The sequence below is a fragment of the Zootermopsis nevadensis genome, unplaced genomic scaffold (assembly GCF_977971745.1).
Source record: "Zootermopsis nevadensis isolate Lab colony 2312 unplaced genomic scaffold, Znev_1.0 Znev_ptg000022l, whole genome shotgun sequence".
NCBI lineage: Eukaryota > Metazoa > Arthropoda > Insecta > Blattodea > Termopsidae > Zootermopsis > Zootermopsis nevadensis.
In genome coordinates this window covers 27,482,939-27,500,687 of record NW_028259154.1, presented here as the reverse complement: position 1 = coordinate 27,500,687, position 17,749 = coordinate 27,482,939, and the positions used below count along the sequence as shown (strand labels likewise).

At 39.5% G+C, this 17,749-nt stretch overlaps 1 protein-coding gene across 8 annotated transcripts in view; it reads right to left on the bottom strand.

Moving 5' to 3' along the window:
* Positions 1-17,749, bottom strand: part of LOC147873076 (transcription-associated protein 1-like) — a 35,861-nt gene that overhangs the window by 14,970 nt on the left and 3,142 nt on the right. For 3 of the 8 annotated variants that reach the window (XM_087353768.1, XM_087353765.1, XM_087353769.1), the window contains exons 5-10: positions 17,641-17,728; positions 17,248-17,396; positions 16,600-16,811; positions 15,852-16,065; positions 13,508-13,646; positions 7,914-8,230 (exon numbers count right to left, since the gene is read on the bottom strand). In XM_087353768.1, coding sequence (XP_087209894.1) covers positions 16,627-16,811; positions 17,248-17,396; positions 17,641-17,728 — 422 coding nt within the window. In that variant the 3' untranslated portion in view covers positions 7,914-8,230; positions 13,508-13,646; positions 15,852-16,065; positions 16,600-16,626. Of the gene's footprint in view, positions 1-7,913; positions 8,231-8,267; positions 8,543-13,507; positions 13,647-13,747; positions 13,833-15,851; positions 16,066-16,599; positions 16,812-17,175; positions 17,397-17,640; positions 17,729-17,749 lie in introns of those variants that run through there. The other 5 variants (XM_087353771.1, XM_087353772.1, XM_087353766.1 and 2 more) reach the window with 5 other exon arrangements.

Below are 17,749 nucleotides of genomic sequence, written 5' to 3'. Positions count from 1 at the left end.
TCAAGACTTGGGACAAGAACTTCTCAAGACTTGGGACGAGTGACTTCTCAAGACTTGGGACAAGTGACTTCTCAAGACTTGGGTGTCTAGTCCTGATAGGGCTGGGACAGGTCAAATTTAGAAGGAAAAATTTTCAAATTTTTCGAAAAATGAAAAAACGCTGCAAACCTTCTGAAATGCGCACAAAACCAAAAATTTTCGGAAAATTCGGAAAAAAATTAAAAGTTGAAATTTTTCAAAAATTCTTAGTTTTGTGCGCTTTTTGGACGATTTGCCACGTTTTTCGATTTTTCGAAATTTTTGGAAAAAATTGAAATTTCTCAAAGGGGTACCCCTTTGAGAATTTTCAAAAATTTTCGAAATTTTAAAAAAATTAAAAACGACTGCAAATGGCGTGAAACGCGAAGAAAACTAAGAATTTTCGAAAAAATTTGAATTCAGCTAAGACAGGTGAGGCACAGCCCTAAACAAGCAGACAAGACTTGGGACAATAACTTCTCAAGACTTGGGACAAGTGACTTCTCAAGACTTGGGACAAGAACTTCTCAAGACTTGGGACAAGAACTTCTCAAGACTTGGGACGAGTGACTTCTCAAGACTTGGGACAAGTGACTTCTCAAGACTTGGGTGTCTAGTCCTGATAGGGCTGGGACAGGTCAAATTTAGAAGGAAAAATTTTCAAATTTTTCGAAAAATGAAAAAACGCTGCAAACCTTCTGAAATGCGCACAAAACCAAAAATTTTCGGAAAATTCGGAAAAAAATTAAAAGTTGAAATTTTTCAAAAATTCTTAGTTTTGTGCGCTTTTTGGACGATTTGCCACGTTTTTCTATTTTTCGAAAAAATTGAAATTTCTCAAAGGGGTACCCCTTTGAGAATTTTCAAAATTTTTCGAAATTTTAAAAAAATTAAAAACGACTGCAAATGGCGTGAAACGCGAAGAAAACTAAGAATTTTCGAAAAAATTGAATTCAGCTAAGACAGGTGAGGCACAGCCCTAAACAAGCAGACAAGACTTGGGACAAGGACTTCTCAAGACTTGGGACAAGAACTTCTCAAGACTTGGGACAAGAACTTCTCAAGACTTGGGACGAGTGACTCTCAAGACTTAGGACAAGTGACTTCTCAAGACTTGGGACAAGAACTTCTCAAGACTTGGGACAAGTGAATTCTCAACACTTGGGACAAGAACTTCTTAAGACTTGGGGCGAGTGACTTCTCAAGACTTGGGACGAGTGACTTCTCAAGACTTGGGACAAGTGACTTCTCAAGACTTGGGACAAGAACTTCTCAAGACTTGGGACAAGGACTTCTCAAGACTTGGGACAAGTGACTTCTCAAGACTTGGGAGTCTAGTCCTGATAAGGATGGGACAGGTCAAATTTAGAAGGAAAAATTTTCAATTTTTTCGAAAAATCAAAAAACGCTGCAAACCTTCTGAAATGCGCACAAAACCAAAAATTTTCTGAAAATTCGGAAAAAAATTAAAAGTTGAAATTTTTCAAAAATTCTTAGTTTTGTGCGCTTTTTGGACGATTTGCCACGTTTTTCGATTTTTCGAAATTTTTGGAAAAAATTGAAATTTCTCAAAGGGGTACCCCTTTGAGAATTTTCAAAAATTTTCGAAATTTTAAAAAAATTAAAAACGACTGCAAATGGCGTGAAACGCGAAGAAAACTAAGAATTTTCGAAAAAAATTGAATTCAGCTAAGACTGGTGAGGCACAGCCCTAAACAAGCAGACAAGACTTGGGACAATAACTTCTCAAGACTTGGGACAAGGACTTCTCAAGACTTGGGACAAGAACTTCTCAAGACTTGGGACAAGAACTTCTCAAGACTTGGGACAAGAACTTCTCAAGACTTGGGACGAGTGACTTCTCAAGACTTAGGACAAGTGACTTCTCAAGACTTGGGACAAGAACTTCTCAAGACTTGGGACAAGTGACTTCTCAACACTTGGGACAAGAACTTCTTAAGACTTGGGACGAGTGACTTCTCAAGACTTGGGACGAGTGACTTCTCAAGACTTGGGACAAGTGACTTCTCAAGACTTGGGACAAGAACTTCTCAAGACTTGGGACAAGTGACTTCTCAACACTTGGGACAAGAACTTCTCAAGACTTGGGACAAGAACTTCTCAAGACTTGGGACGAGTGACTTCTCAAGACTTGGGACAAGTGACTTCTCAAGACTTGGGTGTCTAGTCCTGATAGGGCTGGGACAGGTCAAATTTAGAAGGAAAAATTTTCAAATTTTTCGAAAAATCAAAAAACGCTGCAAACCTTCTGAAATGCGCACAAAACCAAAAATTTTCGGAAAATTCGGAAAAAAATTAAAAGTTGAAATTTTTCAAAAATTCTTAGTTTTGTGCGCTTTTTGGACGATTTGTCACGTTTTTCGATTTTTCGAAAAAATTGAAATTTCTCAAAGGGGTACCCCTTTGAGAATTTTCAAAATGTTTCGAAATTTTAAAAAAATTAAAAACGACTGCAAATGGCGTGAAACGCGAAGAAAACTAAGAATTTTCGAAAAAATTTGAATTCTGCTAAGACGGGTGAGGCACAGCCCTAAACAAGCAGACAAGACTTGGGACAAGAACTTCTCAAGACTTGGGACAAGTGACTTCTCAAGACTTGGGACAAGAACTTCTCAAGACTTAAAACGAGTGACTTCTCAAGACTTGGGACAAGTGACTTCTCAAGACTTGGGACAAGAACTTCTCAAGACTTGGGACGAGTGACTTCTCAAGACTTGCGACGAGTGACTTCTCAAGACTTGGGACAAGTGACTTCTCAAGACTTGGGACAAGAACTTCTCAAGACTTGGGACAAGGACTTCTCAAGACTTGGGACAAGTGACTTCTCAAGACTTGGGAGTCTAGTCCTGATAAGGATGGGACAGGTCAAATTTAGAAGGAAAAATTTTCAATTTTTTCGAAAAATCAAAAAACGCTGCAAACCTTCTGAAATGCGCACAAAACCAAAAATTTTCTGAAAATTCGGAAAAAAATTAAAAGTTGAAATTTTTCAAAAATTCTTAGTTTTGTGCGCTTTTTGGACGATTTGCCACGTTTTTCGATTTTTCGAAATTTTAAAAAAATTAAAAACTACTGCAAATGGCGTGAAACGCGAAGAAAACTAAGAATTTTCGAAAAAAATTGAATTCAGCTAAGACTGGTGAGGCACAGCCCTAAACAAGCAGACAAGACTTGGGACAATAACTTCTCAAGACTTGGGACAAGGACTTCTCAAGACTTGGGACAAGAACTTCTCAAGACTTGGGACAAGAACTTCTCAAGACTTGGGACAAGAACTTCTCAAGACTTGGGACGAGTGACTTCTCAAGACTTAGGACAAGTGACTTCTCAAGACTTGGGACAAGAACTTCTCAAGACTTGGGACAAGTGACTTCTCAACACTTGGGACAAGAACTTCTTAAGACTTGGGACGAGTGACTTCTCAAGACTTGGGACGAGTGACTTCTCAAGACTTGGGACAAGTGACTTCTCAAGACTTGGGACAAGAACTTCTCAAGACTTGGGACAAGGACTTCTCAAGACTTGGGACAAGTGACTTCTCAAGACTTGGGAGTCTAGTCCTGATAAGGATGGGACAGGTCAAATTTAGAAGGAAAAATTTTCAAATTTTTCGAAAAATCAAAAAAACGCTGCAAACCTTCTGAAATGCGCACAAAACCAAAAATTTTCTGAAAATTCGGAAAAAAATTAAAAGTTGAAATTTTTCAAAAATTCTTAGTTTTGTGCGCTTTTTGGACGATTTGCCACGTTTTTCGATTTTTCGAAATTTTTGGAAAAAATTGAAATTTCTCAAAGGGGTACCCCTTTGAGAATTTTCAAAAATTTTCAAAATTTTAAAAAAATTAAAAACGACTGCAAATGGCGCGAAACGCGAAGAAAACTAAGAATTTTCGAAAAAATTTGAATTCAGCTAAGACAGGTGAGGCACAGCCCTAAACAAGCAGACAAGACTTGGGACAATAACTTCTCAAGACTTGGGACAAGTGACTTCTCAAGACTTGGGACAAGAACTTCTCAAGACTTGGGACAAGAACTTCTCAAGACTTGGGACGAGTGACTTCTCAAGACTTGGGACAAGTGACTTCTCAAGACTTGGGTGTCTAGTCCTGATAGGGCTGGGACAGGTCAAATTTAGAAGGAAAAATTTTCAAATTTTTCGAAAAATGAAAAAACGCTGCAAACCTTCTGAAATGCGCACAAAACCAAAAATTTTCGGAAAATTCGGAAAAAAATTAAAAGTTGAAATTTTTCAAAAATTCTTAGTTTTGTGCGCTTTTTGGACGATTTGCCACGTTTTTCGATTTTTCGAAATTTTTGGAAAAAATTGAAATTTCTCAAAGGGGTACCCCTTTGAGAATTTTCAAAAATTTTCGAAATTTTAAAAAAATTAAAAACGACTGCAAATGGCGTGAAACGCGAAGAAAACTAAGAATTTTCGAAAAAAATTGAATTCAGCTAAGACTGGTGAGGCACAGCCCTAAACAAGCAGACAAGACTTGGGACAATAACTTCTCAAGACTTGGGACAAGGACTTCTCAAGACTTGGGACAAGAACTTCTCAAGACTTGGGACAAGAACTTCTCAAGACTTGGGACAAGAACTTCTCAAGACTTGGGACGAGTGACTTCTCAAGACTTAGGACAAGTGACTTCTCAAGACTTGGGACAAGAAATTCTCAAGACTTGGGACAAGTGACTTCTCAACACTTGGGACAAGAACTTCTTAAGACTTGGGACGAGTGACTTCTCAAGACTTGGGACGAGTGACTTCTCAAGACTTGGGACAAGTGACTTCTCAAGACTTGGGACAAGAACTTCTCAAGACTTGGGACAAGGACTTCTCAAGACTTGGGACAAGTGACTTCTCAAGACTTGGGAGTCTAGTCCTGATAAGGATGGGACAGGTCAAATTTAGAAGGAAAAATTTTCAAATTTTTCGAAAAATCAAAAAAACGCTGCAAACCTTCTGAAATGCGCACAAAACCAAAAATTTTCTGAAAATTCGGAAAAAAATTAAAAGTTGAAATTTTTCAAAAATTCTTAGTTTTGTGCGCTTTTTGGACGATTTGCCACGTTTTTCGATTTTTCGAAATTTTTGGAAAAAATTGAAATTTCTCAAAGGGGTACCCCTTTGAGAATTTTCAAAAATTTTCAAAATTTTAAAAAAATTAAAAACGACTGCAAATGGCGCGAAACGCGAAGAAAACTAAGAATTTTCGAAAAAATTTGAATTCAGCTAAGACAGGTGAGGCACAGCCCTAAACAAGCAGACAAGACTTGGGACAATAACTTCTCAAGACTTGGGACAAGTGACTTCTCAAGACTTGGGACAAGAACTTCTCAAGACTTGGGACAAGAACTTCTCAAGACTTGGGACGAGTGACTTCTCAAGACTTGGGACAAGTGACTTCTCAAGACTTGGGTGTCTAGTCCTGATAGGGCTGGGACAGGTAAAATTTAGAAGGAAAAATTTTCAAATTTTTCGAAAAATGAAAAAACGCTGCAAACCTTCTGAAATGCGCACAAAACCAAAAATTTTCGGAAAATTCGGAAAAAAATTAAAAGTTGAAATTTTTCAAAAATTCTTAGTTTTGTGCGCTTTTTGGACGATTTGCCACGTTTTTCGATTTTTCGAAAAAATCGAAATTTCTCAAAGGGGTACCCCTTTGAGAATTTTCAAAATTTTTCGAAATTTTAAAAAAATTAAAAACGACTGCAAATGGCGTGAAACGCGAAGAAAACTAAGAATTTTCGAAAAAAATTGAATTCAGCTAAGACAGGTGAGGCACAGCCCTAAACAAGCAGACAAGACTTGGGACAAGGACTTCTCAAGACTTGGGACAAGAACTTCTCAAGACTTGGGACAAGTGACTTCTCAAGACTTGGGACAAGAACTTCTCAAGACTTGGGACAAGTGACTTCTCAACACTTGGGACAAGAACTTCTTAAGACTTGGGACGAGTGACTTCTCAAGACTTGGGACGAGTGACTTCTCAAGACTTGGGACAAGTGACTTCTCAAGACTTGGGACAAGAACTTCTCAAGACTTGGGACAAGGACTTCTCAAGACTTGGGACAAGTGACTTCTCAAGACTTGGGAGTCTAGTCCTGATAAGGATGGGACAGGTCAAATTTAGAAGGAAAAATTTTCAAATTTTTCGAAAAATCAAAAAACGATGCAAACCTTCTGAAATGCGCACAAAACCAAAAATTTTCTGAAAATTCGGAAAAAAATTAAAAGTTGAAATTTTTCAAAAATTCTTAGTTTTGTGCGCTTTTTGGACGATTTGCCACGTTTTTCAATTTTTCGAAATTTTTCGAAAAGATTGAAATTTCTCAAAGGGGTACCCCTTTGAGAATTGTCAAAAATTTTCGAAATTTTAAAAAAATTAAAAACGACTGCAAATGGCGCGAAACGCGAAGAAAACTAAGAATTTTCGAAAAAATTTGAATTCAGCTAAGACAGGTGAGGCACAGCCCTAAACAAGCAGACAAGACTTGGGACAATAACTTCTCAAGACTTAGGACGAGTGACTTGTCAAGACTTGGGACAAGAACTTCTCAAGACTTGGGACAAGAACTTCTCAAAACTTGGGACGAGTGACTTCTCAAGACTTGGGACAAGAACTTCTCAAGACTTGGGACAAGTGACTTCTCAAGACTTGGGAGTCTAGTCCTGATAAGGATGGGACAGGTCAAATTTAGAAGGAAAAATTTTCAAATTTTTCGAAAAATCAAAAAACGCTGCAAACCTTCTGAAATGCGCACAAAACCAAAAATTTTCTGAAAATTCGGAAAAAAATTAAAAGTTTAAATTTTTCAAAAATTCTTAGTTTTGTGCGCTTTTTGGACGATTTGCCACGTCATTGCTAAAATAAACCTCTTCCTTGTATTAAAAGTGGTGGTGTCTTGTGTGAATCTCGTACATCATTGTCAAAAGAAACCTCTGCCTTGTATTGAAAGTGGTAGTGTCTTGTGTGAATCACGCACGTCATTGCTAAAAGAAACCCCTGCCTTATCTTGGAAGAGGTAATCTCGTGTGTGAATCTTGTACGTAATTGCCAAAACAAACCTCTGCCTTGTATTAAAAGTGGTAGTGTCTCGGTTGAATCACGCACGTCATTGCTAAAAGAAACCCCTGCCTTGTCTTGGAAGTGGTAGTGTCTGTGTCATGACCTTGACCTAACAGTGACATCAATGTTACAAGAGAATAATCACTCTGATAACTGATGAAGATGTGAGGGCGAAATAATGTACAACAGTGGTCCCCAACGCGGTGCCCGCGTTGATACGGAAAGAGGTTATACTGAATAATAAAGGCCGTTCAACCATGAACATTATAAAATCAAAGCACAGTTCTCTACGTACCAATGCCCATCTTGACGATTGCGAGCAGCAACATCATCCTACTCTCCCAAATTTGAAAAACTGGCCGCTGAAATGCAGTGCCAAACTTCCCACTTGAGTAATAATTGTACTTATAAAAGTACGTATTTTTGATTGCGTGGTTTCTTGTATCAATAAACGTCGTGTTGTTTTGTGTATTATTTGGTGTCCATATCTTATTTGTCCAGAGAAAAGAAAATTTGGCTTTGTTAATTGGTTGGCGCCCGCCACGATCTCATAAACTCTGAAATGTGCTCTTGGGCAAAAAAAGGTTGGGGACCACTGACGTAAGGCAATACATGCCAAACATTACCATCAGTGCGTTTGGTGTAATCACGCACGTCTGCTGATATCGAAGTTTCAACGTTCCTACGTGCGGACATCCGTATATCCCATGTACACATAAGATCGAGATTAAATACATTTCTTTTGTACATTCATGTATGTCTGATGGTACTCATGTTGATATGGGTTGCCATTATCCACACATTGAAGGCAGATTCAGATTTATTTATGACGGATTTTGCTCGACTGTCTTAACTACCACGCACCGTGGGACATAGCCGCAGAGCTCGACCGTCCATGTACGACGCAGTGCGAAGAATGAAACAATAAGAGAAGGGGGGGAACTCCAAATTAAAATATAAATAAACATCAGCAGCTTACCGTGTCTCGTTTGTGTGCGGTGTGCGGTAGTTGGCTGCCTGAGTCAAAGTCACACGGTGCGTGATATCTGACTGGCTAACTTCTTCGGTGCGTGCTACTTTCCGCGTTGCCTGACAGCACAAGTCCCTCGGCGATACCGACTACATAAGAATAAAATTAAGAATATATATACGCATGTGTATATAAATATGGATATATATTTTTGAGAGAATAAGAAATTTTGGTAGAATCAAAAAAGAGTAAAAACATAATATAATAAGAAATCACATAAAGTACGTTGCCGTGGCTTCTGTGTGTGCGCGCGAGTGCGGTGCATGCTACTTGGTCGGTCGAGTTCCGAGTCAATGTCCGGCGGTGCGTCGTAGTCAGCAGGTCCCGTTCTGAGGCAAAGTCAGACGGCGCGCGGTAGTTTTCTGTTTTGCTTGGCACCACAAACCCCTCGGCGATACCGACTTGGTAAGAATAAAAAATAACAATATATATGCATACATACATTTTTATGTACGTATTTATATATTTTTTTAAAATAAGTGTTAGTGAAGGCACGACCGGCGATTGCTGATTTACGGGTGGCTGAGAACGCAGTGCCGCGAGCGAGGCAGGCCTCGAAGAGGGGACAGATACAATGGTCGGCCGGTCGCCGGGAACTCTTTCGCGGGAAAGGCCCCATGGGCAGCCCGGCCGAGACCGTGAGAAGCAGAGATTGGGTGCTGCACAGACGGAGTCTCGCATGGACTGGGTGTCATTCCACGTTTCTGGTAGGTATAGAATGGGAAAAATTTCGACATTTTCATAAATTTTCATAATTTTTTTGAAAAAACTAAAATTGCTGGAAATTGTCAAAAAAAAAACACAAAACCCAAAAATTTTGAAATTTTTCAAATTTGTTTTAAGTTTACATTTTTCTAATTCTTTAAGCTTTCTGCGTCCTTTCAAAGTAAAGAACTATATTGAGGAGACTTTATGGCCTTACAATTTAATGACATTGCACATTAAACAACAAAGGTCCTAATACAGATCCTTGAAAGATACCAGACAATAAATCAAAAGGAAATGACAAAACTCCAGAATAACGTACTTGCGAATGTCTGCTGGTTAGGTAACTAAGAAATCAATCATATAACCAGCAGACAGTTCATAGTCACCAAGTTTGTGCAAACGTAAGACATGCGAAACAACACTGATAAATGTCAAATCACAATTTATAATAAGATGATAAAATATTTAAAATATCATTTCACGTTCCGCATCGAATGATCGATTTAGAAATTGGAAGGTCTCTTACGACATGTTTCGGTTATATTTAACCGTCTTCAGGTATAAATTAGATTGGTAAATTTAAAACTCGAATTACAATCCTTTACAATGTTATGCAGTTTATGGAAGATGTTCTTATCAGAATTACTCTTATATATTAGAACGAAGGCATTGTTTTTTATATGGCGTGGTTCATCTGATGTTCATTATTAGTCTGTAAAGCAATGATTTAAAGAAAACATTAATAAATATGGAGTAATATAGAAAACAAAATGATGGAAGTAAATAAATGATAAAATCAACATAAAATGCATCAGCTTGAGACTGGGAACAAGCTATAGGGGAAAATAAATCCAAAAACGTAACCAGATTAGAAGTGGTGGATTTGGATTTACTAAAACCATGTTGACAAGGGATTCATTTAGAATTAAAATTATAAGAAACATGGTATGTACAATAATTTCAAATATTTTGGAAACATTATTAATTATGGTAGTAGGTCTATAGTTTATAACAGAAACAGTTTTGTCTTCTTTTTTGAAAACTGGAACAATAGCTGCTTGTTTCCACAAAGTGGGAAATTGTTGCTGAGAGAAGCTAAAATTGAAAATAAATTTAAGAATAGTAGCAAGGATTTCAGAACCCTTAATAATAACTTGGTATACCATCTAGTGCAACGCTTTATAGCATTACGAATATGTCTGCGTTTGCGGGTAATATTTTCTTTGCGATATGGGAATGAAATAAAAGTAACGAAATGGATATATGGCTTTTATTTAGCACAACAAATATACAGCCACCTACAGATGCACCCGATGCACCCTAGTCAAACAATATCTATGCCACTGAACTGGTAGCTAGCTAAGAACACAGACAAGCCAAATCAACTCATCCACATGAGAAAGTACCCTGCTTTGGACGCAACCAAACCCAACAAACCTAAGTTACTAAGGACGTATGCTGTTACGGACACAGCCTAGCCCAACCAACCTGAAGCGGATTAGACGAACGAATGAAGACAACTGTGGACGCAGCCTAGCCCAACTAAATAAAGCGTATGCAGTAGTATCCCGTTTCGGACGCAGCCATCTCCCAGTAATCTGTTTCGTACGCGGTTTACGGAAAATAACTCTGCTTCGAGCAAAGCCTTGCCTAACCAACATATGTTCGTAGTGAGGTCGGTGAATGGTGGTGACCTGTCAAGTATGTGTAAGAAGCCTCCTGAGCATAGAGCACAGCCAAACTAAATTATGCCCATAACAGAGCAGATCGCTGCAGAAAAAATCGTGTATATTGAAATTAAACAAAATTTTTGTTTTGAATCGTTTAATTCATTTGCAACTTACATTTATTGAATACAGGGTAGTGGTATGAGAAGTAGGATACATATGGCTTTGAAATTATTTGAATACCTCTTGCAAATGTCAAATCTATACAAGTTTTCCCTTGCGTGGTTGGTTTGTCCAAATTATTCACTAGTTCAAGTTTAAAGAATTTCTGAAGGTACGCACATCACAGTTCTAAATTTTCGTCACTATTATATTCTAGTTCGAATGTTCGAACGTTTTCACGTCAAAAAGTATGGCCAAACATATCTGGAACTGAGCACGTAACCTGCGACGGACGTAGCCTACTCCAACCAATCTATGCAATTGAGCCTGTATCCTGCTTAGAACGCAGCCAACTATCAGAAAATTAAACACGCTAGGATGTAGCTCGCTTGCCTCGCAAAAATTACCGATAGCCTTAACCTGCTTCAGATGCAGCCTTGACCAACATACGACTCCCACGTACTTGATGCAGCCTCGGCTACAGAACCTATTCACGCTTTGGACGCACACTAAAGTAAACAACCTATGCCAATCAGGTGGTAGCCTGTTTTAGACACAGCATAGCCCAATCACCCAATACACTCGAGAAAGTACCTTGCTGTGGACGTAGCCTAGCCACACCAACCTATGCCTCTAAGAATGTAGCATTTTAGGGAGTTGTCATCAGACCTCACTTTATCATAACTACATATCAACTGTATGATACTACAATTTTAAATTCAGTTTTACTTAATTGCATCTTTCCTTCTGTATCTTTATCAGTTGTATTGTACTATAAATCATCTTGTATCTTCTTAAATAAGTTGCCTGTCTGCTTCCTCGCACAAACAAGAAGCAATGACAATACAAACACATTTACAGATCACTTAATGTTACTGCTACAGTGCGCCGGCCATGCATAAGCAACATAAGGAACCCATCACCAGTAGAAGGAAGAATTAGAACTTTGTTAGTCGGTTAATAGACACACAATATCTTTAAGAGTGATCTGTTAATGTGTATGTAAGCATCATCTGTTGCATTTATGGCTTCCCATCTCATGAACATAATGTACTACTTCAACTTTAATAAGTGTTTGCCAGAAATGTTTTAACGCTTAAAGATTACCATAGTAAAGTGAACAAGTTAAATAAATTTCTTTATTTTTCTTCTATCTAAATTAAACGTTAAGAATTAATTTAATTCAATTTTTCTGTATTTGAAACAATTTATTATATTTCAAAATTTCATGTGCTCTTAAACATTCTTTTCTGTGCTTCCGTGCACTCCAGTTCTTCTTAAATCACTTTCTTTCAATCATTCTTGTGATAGACTTCCTACCAGCTACGGACGCAGCATAGCAAAGGACACTGCCTAGTACTATCGTAATATCCACGTTACAAATTATCCTCCTCTGGACGAAGCCTGACACAACAAACCTATGCAAGTAAGGCAGTAAGCTGCTATGGACGCGGCCTTCAACACAGTCGATCTCTTCGGACAGAGCCTTGTCAACCCAACCTGTGATTTATTCAGCCACTAGGAATCTATGTACGCAACCCAGACTGACCAATGTTTGCCTGTGGTCTTGTTGCCTTCTACGGCCACAGCTGGGCCAAACTAAGCATGTGAAAAGATTTATTGCTACCGCAGCAACCTAGGATTAATAACAAACCTCTACAGTGGTGGCCTATTTCAGACACAAAGTAGGCAAGCAAACATAAACCTAACTGGTACAGCACTGCACATGCAGCATTACCAAACAAACCCATACAACTGACAAGGCACACGGCTACAGACGCAGCCTAGGCTAAGCAAGATATTCACGTCAACCAGTCGCCTGGCATGGACGAAGCATCGCCCAACAAAACTATACATGTCGACCACTAGCCTGATGGCCAGCTACTGACGCACTCTAACCCAGCCTTCTTAAGCCCTGCAGATGCGGGATAGCCGAACGAAAGTGTGTACCTGAGATCGTAGCCAACTACGGACACGGCGCACCCTCAACAATTCATGCAAGTGAGCCAGCATCCTGCTACCTATTCACGCAGAGCACGTACCTTGCTGTTTCTATAACCTACAGAACATGATGTATCACCATTTTCTTTTAGCCTGATTCCAACGCAGCTACTCCTACTCCTAGTAAATCCAAGCTATCCTCCAAGAGCTGAAAATCTCGAAGACGCAGCATACGCAAACTACACCGTGACCCTTTTCGGGTGGCCTGATTCAAACGAATCCACAATAAAAACATACATATGCTAGTGAACATTTCGGTAGAGGTGGCGTGACATGTGAGAAAGTAGGTGTGCCTCTTCGCAAGCAGAAAAGACTAAAGGCTGATGGATACATGCCTACGCTTCCGACCTCCTTGTCATAGTAGAGTAGTAGTAAACTATGTCTTATGCAGGAAATGTCTGAGAAGTGTTCGCCAAAAAACAAAATTGACAGCACAATCTTCCACGTGCCTCATGGTGGTGGTCCAGGGGGCAAGTAAACAGAGCGAAATGCACAATGCAACCAATTTCCTTCCATCCATATCTCTGCTTCTTAAAATAAATTAAAAAATAAGTCACTCTGCCTCAGTCTCTCCTTGAGGCTGACACTTGCCGTGGTGAGCCTCGTGGTCAACCAAACTCAAATACTTTACCTACTCAGAGTGTGTCATACTCTACATTTAATGGGGCTACACGCAATCTGCCTACATCTTTGACCGTTCTAAACAGCCAACAGAGGGCACATGTCAATGTCTGATTTCAAATCAGAATGAAATTTCAAAATTCCTTTGCGTTCGTCGGACTCCGTTAGAGACAATAATAACTCTACGTGATCGAAAAAATCAACTACCTTTGCACGTTGCACCAAGTACTGCACCATACGCCATTCAAAGTAAGCTAATGGACGATACCGCAACACACGCACAAAGAGCCCTTCGCTTCGAGTCCCCTCCAGAACACGCCGCGTCCACTGGTACGTGTCCGATGCACTGGCGTACATGAAACACAAACACAGAATATAAGTCAAACATACCAACCACCGATCGCCGATGCTCAGAAATGACATCGATAAAATGGAAAGAAAACAAACCTTTTAACAGTATCGGCCTTTCTGAAGTTAAAATGGGGAGGTTCTTGGTGTCATTACATCCACCGGCAATCCCATTTTATGTAAACTGGATGTAAATGAACAATGATAACGAGATATAAATACAATATCAATTTCAAAAGAATCAAACATGAGCAAACATTTACAAAGTTCAAAACCACGACAACGAAGACTCAAACGATATCTCAACCTCTCACAAGAAATAAATAAAACACTCTCTCAAAAAAGAGAAACTCGGCCTCAGTCTCTCACCGAGAGATAGGGCAGCTATCTTACCTATCCTAGAAAGCCCCTTTCTTGACCAAATTAAAATACCAATGCCAAACACATAAAATGAAGGCAGAGCTACCTCCAATGGAAAACATGGTAGAATACTATTATTATTATTATTATTATTATTATTCAGTGTTCTGTCTTACAACAGGTCCATTGCTTTGCCCAAAAAGAACTCTCCAGTTTTCCCTATTCTCAGCTTCTCATTTTAATTCCTGGAACTTCATCTTCTTTCCTTGTTTCAGATCGTCGGTTAGCTGTATCAGTCTTCTTCCCAGTCCTCGCTTTCCTTCAACCTGACCTTCGATGATGTCACTCAGTAACCCATTCCTTCTCGTAATGTCCGAGCCAGTTAGCTTTCCTTCGTGTAATCGCCTGCAGAATGTTTCTTTGCTCGTCGACTCTCCTCAATACTTCTTCGTTGGTAACTCGATACGTCCACCTGATCTTCTCTATTCTTCTCCAACACCACATATTTCAAAACTCTCCAGGTATTTCTGTTCCTTCATCCTGAGTGTCCAGGTCTCTGCTCCATACGTAACACTTCACTAGTTTCTTCTTCATCTCCAATCCCAACTTGTTAGTGAGAAGTATCCTCTTCTTGACGGAAAACTGCCTTGGCCATGGCTATCCTTGCTTTTACTTCCTTGGTGCATAGGGCGTCCGTCGTGATTATGCTTCCCAAGTACTTGAAATTCTCCACATTCTGCAGCCGTTGGTTTCCAACTACAACGTTCAATGGTTCTGCTCTCGGTGCCATCCTCATTACCTTTGATTTTTCAATGTTGATTTCCATTCCATACTCTCTACCTGTTACCACTAACTTGTCCATCATGTTCTGTAATTCCTCCTCTTCCTTCGCCAATACTACCAAGTCGTCTGCATACTTTACAGTCATTATGATCTTCCTCCAATTTTGAAGTCTCCACAGCTTCCTTGGCAAGCCATTCCCCGTACAGGTTAAAAATAAGTGGTGATACGCAGCATCCCTGTCTTACACCTCTACCTACCTCAACGCTGTTGGTGTCTCCTGAGTCCAGTCTCACGTTGACTTTCTGCTGCATGTACAGGTTTTCGATTAGTCTTCTATCTCTCCAATCAATTCCAATTCTCTGTAGGATCCTCATTAATTTCTTCCATTTTACTCGATCGAAAGCCTTCTTCCTGTCGATGAAGCAGGCACATACTTCTTCCTTGACATCGAGAACTCTCTCTGAAATTATTCTCATAACTCCGATGGCATCTCTGGTTCCTCTTCCTCTCCTGAATCCAAATTGGTCGTCTCCCATCACTCTTCTTTTCTAGTCTTTTAGTCAGTATGGTAGAATACTAACATCAAATAATTAAAGAAATACATGTCTTTGACGGCCCCTACACCTCATGTAAAGCAAATAAATTCACATTCCATTTTGAGAAGACATTTTTTGTCATGGGTCTATTTTAGGTTAAGACAGTGAAGCAACCTTATTATATTATTAGGTCTGCCAGTACTCCACACCACACCCTAATACTGTCCTTCAAACTGTGAAACTTGTTCCAATGCAGATATCAAAACATCTTGTAAACATAAACAAGATCTTTACCTAAATTGACAGGTACGTCTACTTACAGACCAGTTTCATTACCAACGGCATTCTCTAAAAAAATTTCAAAAAGACATGCAACAACGTGCTATTGAATTTTACACACAAAATCTTAAGTGAACTAAATAATGAAGTGCATGTTGGTGGAATATTTCGCTATCTTGCCAAAGAATTTGATTGTGTGAATCATGAATTAGCACATCTGATAATCATATTTCTCGTATACTTACACAATGCATGTCAAGTTGACACAGAGATAAATCTCTCGCAGACATGAGGTCCTTCGTGATAACAGCCGATTGATTTCCTGTCGTCATATCAGTGAGCCACCATAGTGTTTCTGCACATACTCCACTCTTTTCCTGGCAAGCAGTAGTCATGTCAGGTGACGCATCCTTCAACCTCAGTAAAGTCCCATGGATCAATCAAGCTTCTTCTCTGCAGCTATTACCAGAAAAAAAATGCAATCACATTCAACACATCACCTAATTTAAAGGTTTCATAACCGATCCCCTTGCTCAAAATTAACCAAAAGCACAGAAAATATCCCAGCAGCTCCGGTCACTGTGCACAATACTCACACGTCAACAAAACTAAATTCCTCACCTTGGCAATTACTCACTTATTAATTAGTAAACACATCACATTAAAGGCTCCACAGCACTACACACATCACACATGTAACAAAACCACTCATTAACAAAACCTTATCACAAATAGTCACCACCCTCGTCTACAAGCTATACCTAACCTCCAATTTTGATGTCCTATGAACAATATATTCACTAGAGAATCATGAATGCCTCTAGCATACCACAGATACTGCAATTATGCCAATCTCTCACCGCACATAGGTCTTTCAACATATCAAATCTCACATTTAAGTTCACAACATCTGAAGTACCTAATAAAATTGGACAGACTCATCTCTCTCACACGACAACCACATCAAATACATTCTAATGCTCATGTACTCACACAACGAATGCCTCGTTCAGACTGATATCAGTTTCTTGCGGATACGATGTTCCTTCTTTGTCCCAGCAGGTTTAATCTTCTGACATCAAGTCGGTCTGCCAACTGTTGCCGCACGTACTTCAATGCTTGTCTGGCTGGCAGTACGCAGGTCACGTGACAAACAGCATGGTGCTCAGTAGAATCTGAAGGATCATTCTGTTTCTCGTAATCTGCTACTCCCAGAAAGAGAAAATACAGTCACATTCAAGAAATCAAGACATCACACTCTTCTAAAAGCACACAGTTTTACTTCACCAAGCAGTTAACACTCCTACCTTAGCCAATGAACAAGCACCTTCCATTTTCAGAAGACAAATTCTGTCAAGTTCATTACAAACCCATTCACAAGTTAACTTTAAATACGGGTCACGACAGTGTCACAACCAGCGACCTGACAAATTCTGAACTCCCTCACTCACAGATTCATACTGGAGCCTTTCTTTCCTCCCCCCCCCCCCCCAGCAAATTTAAAGCATTCGCCAAGTGGGCCATTATTCCACACGTCATAATACTGCAACTACAAACTCTACAACTCACACACATCACGTCAGTCCCACGCAACTTCTGTTGCCACTGATTCAGTGGATATTTAACGATCAGTTCGCTTGCCGTCTGTTTGGAGCCGAGGATGTTGATCGCTGTCTCCAAGATACACGGCTCCCTCTCCTCGTGCCCCATTATGACAGCAAGGGAGTCTACAAGCACCAGTCGGTCCATGCCCCTCAGGTTCGCCTGTTTTGATGTCATGGAGAAAGGACCTAAATGAAAGATTAAGAAATGGCAAGCCACTACAACACAGCCAACATCTGTAGCACTTCTACTACTAAGGTGAATTCAACCGACAAGGGGCAAGAGGTAGCCGTAGCAATTAGATTTTTTTTCCATATCACCATCAGTAATGCCACTTTATCATACCTTCTGGAAGCAAAGGTGGAAACTTCACCATCAGTAATATAAATTGTTTCAATGTTGAACAATCTAAATTTATGAAACTGAACTCACCAGCTACCTGAGATATCGCCACCATTGTGTAGTGACAAACAAGGAACACACCGTCGTAACTCTTTCATGGCTGCAGCAACAAACACTCCTACCAACATACACAACAGGC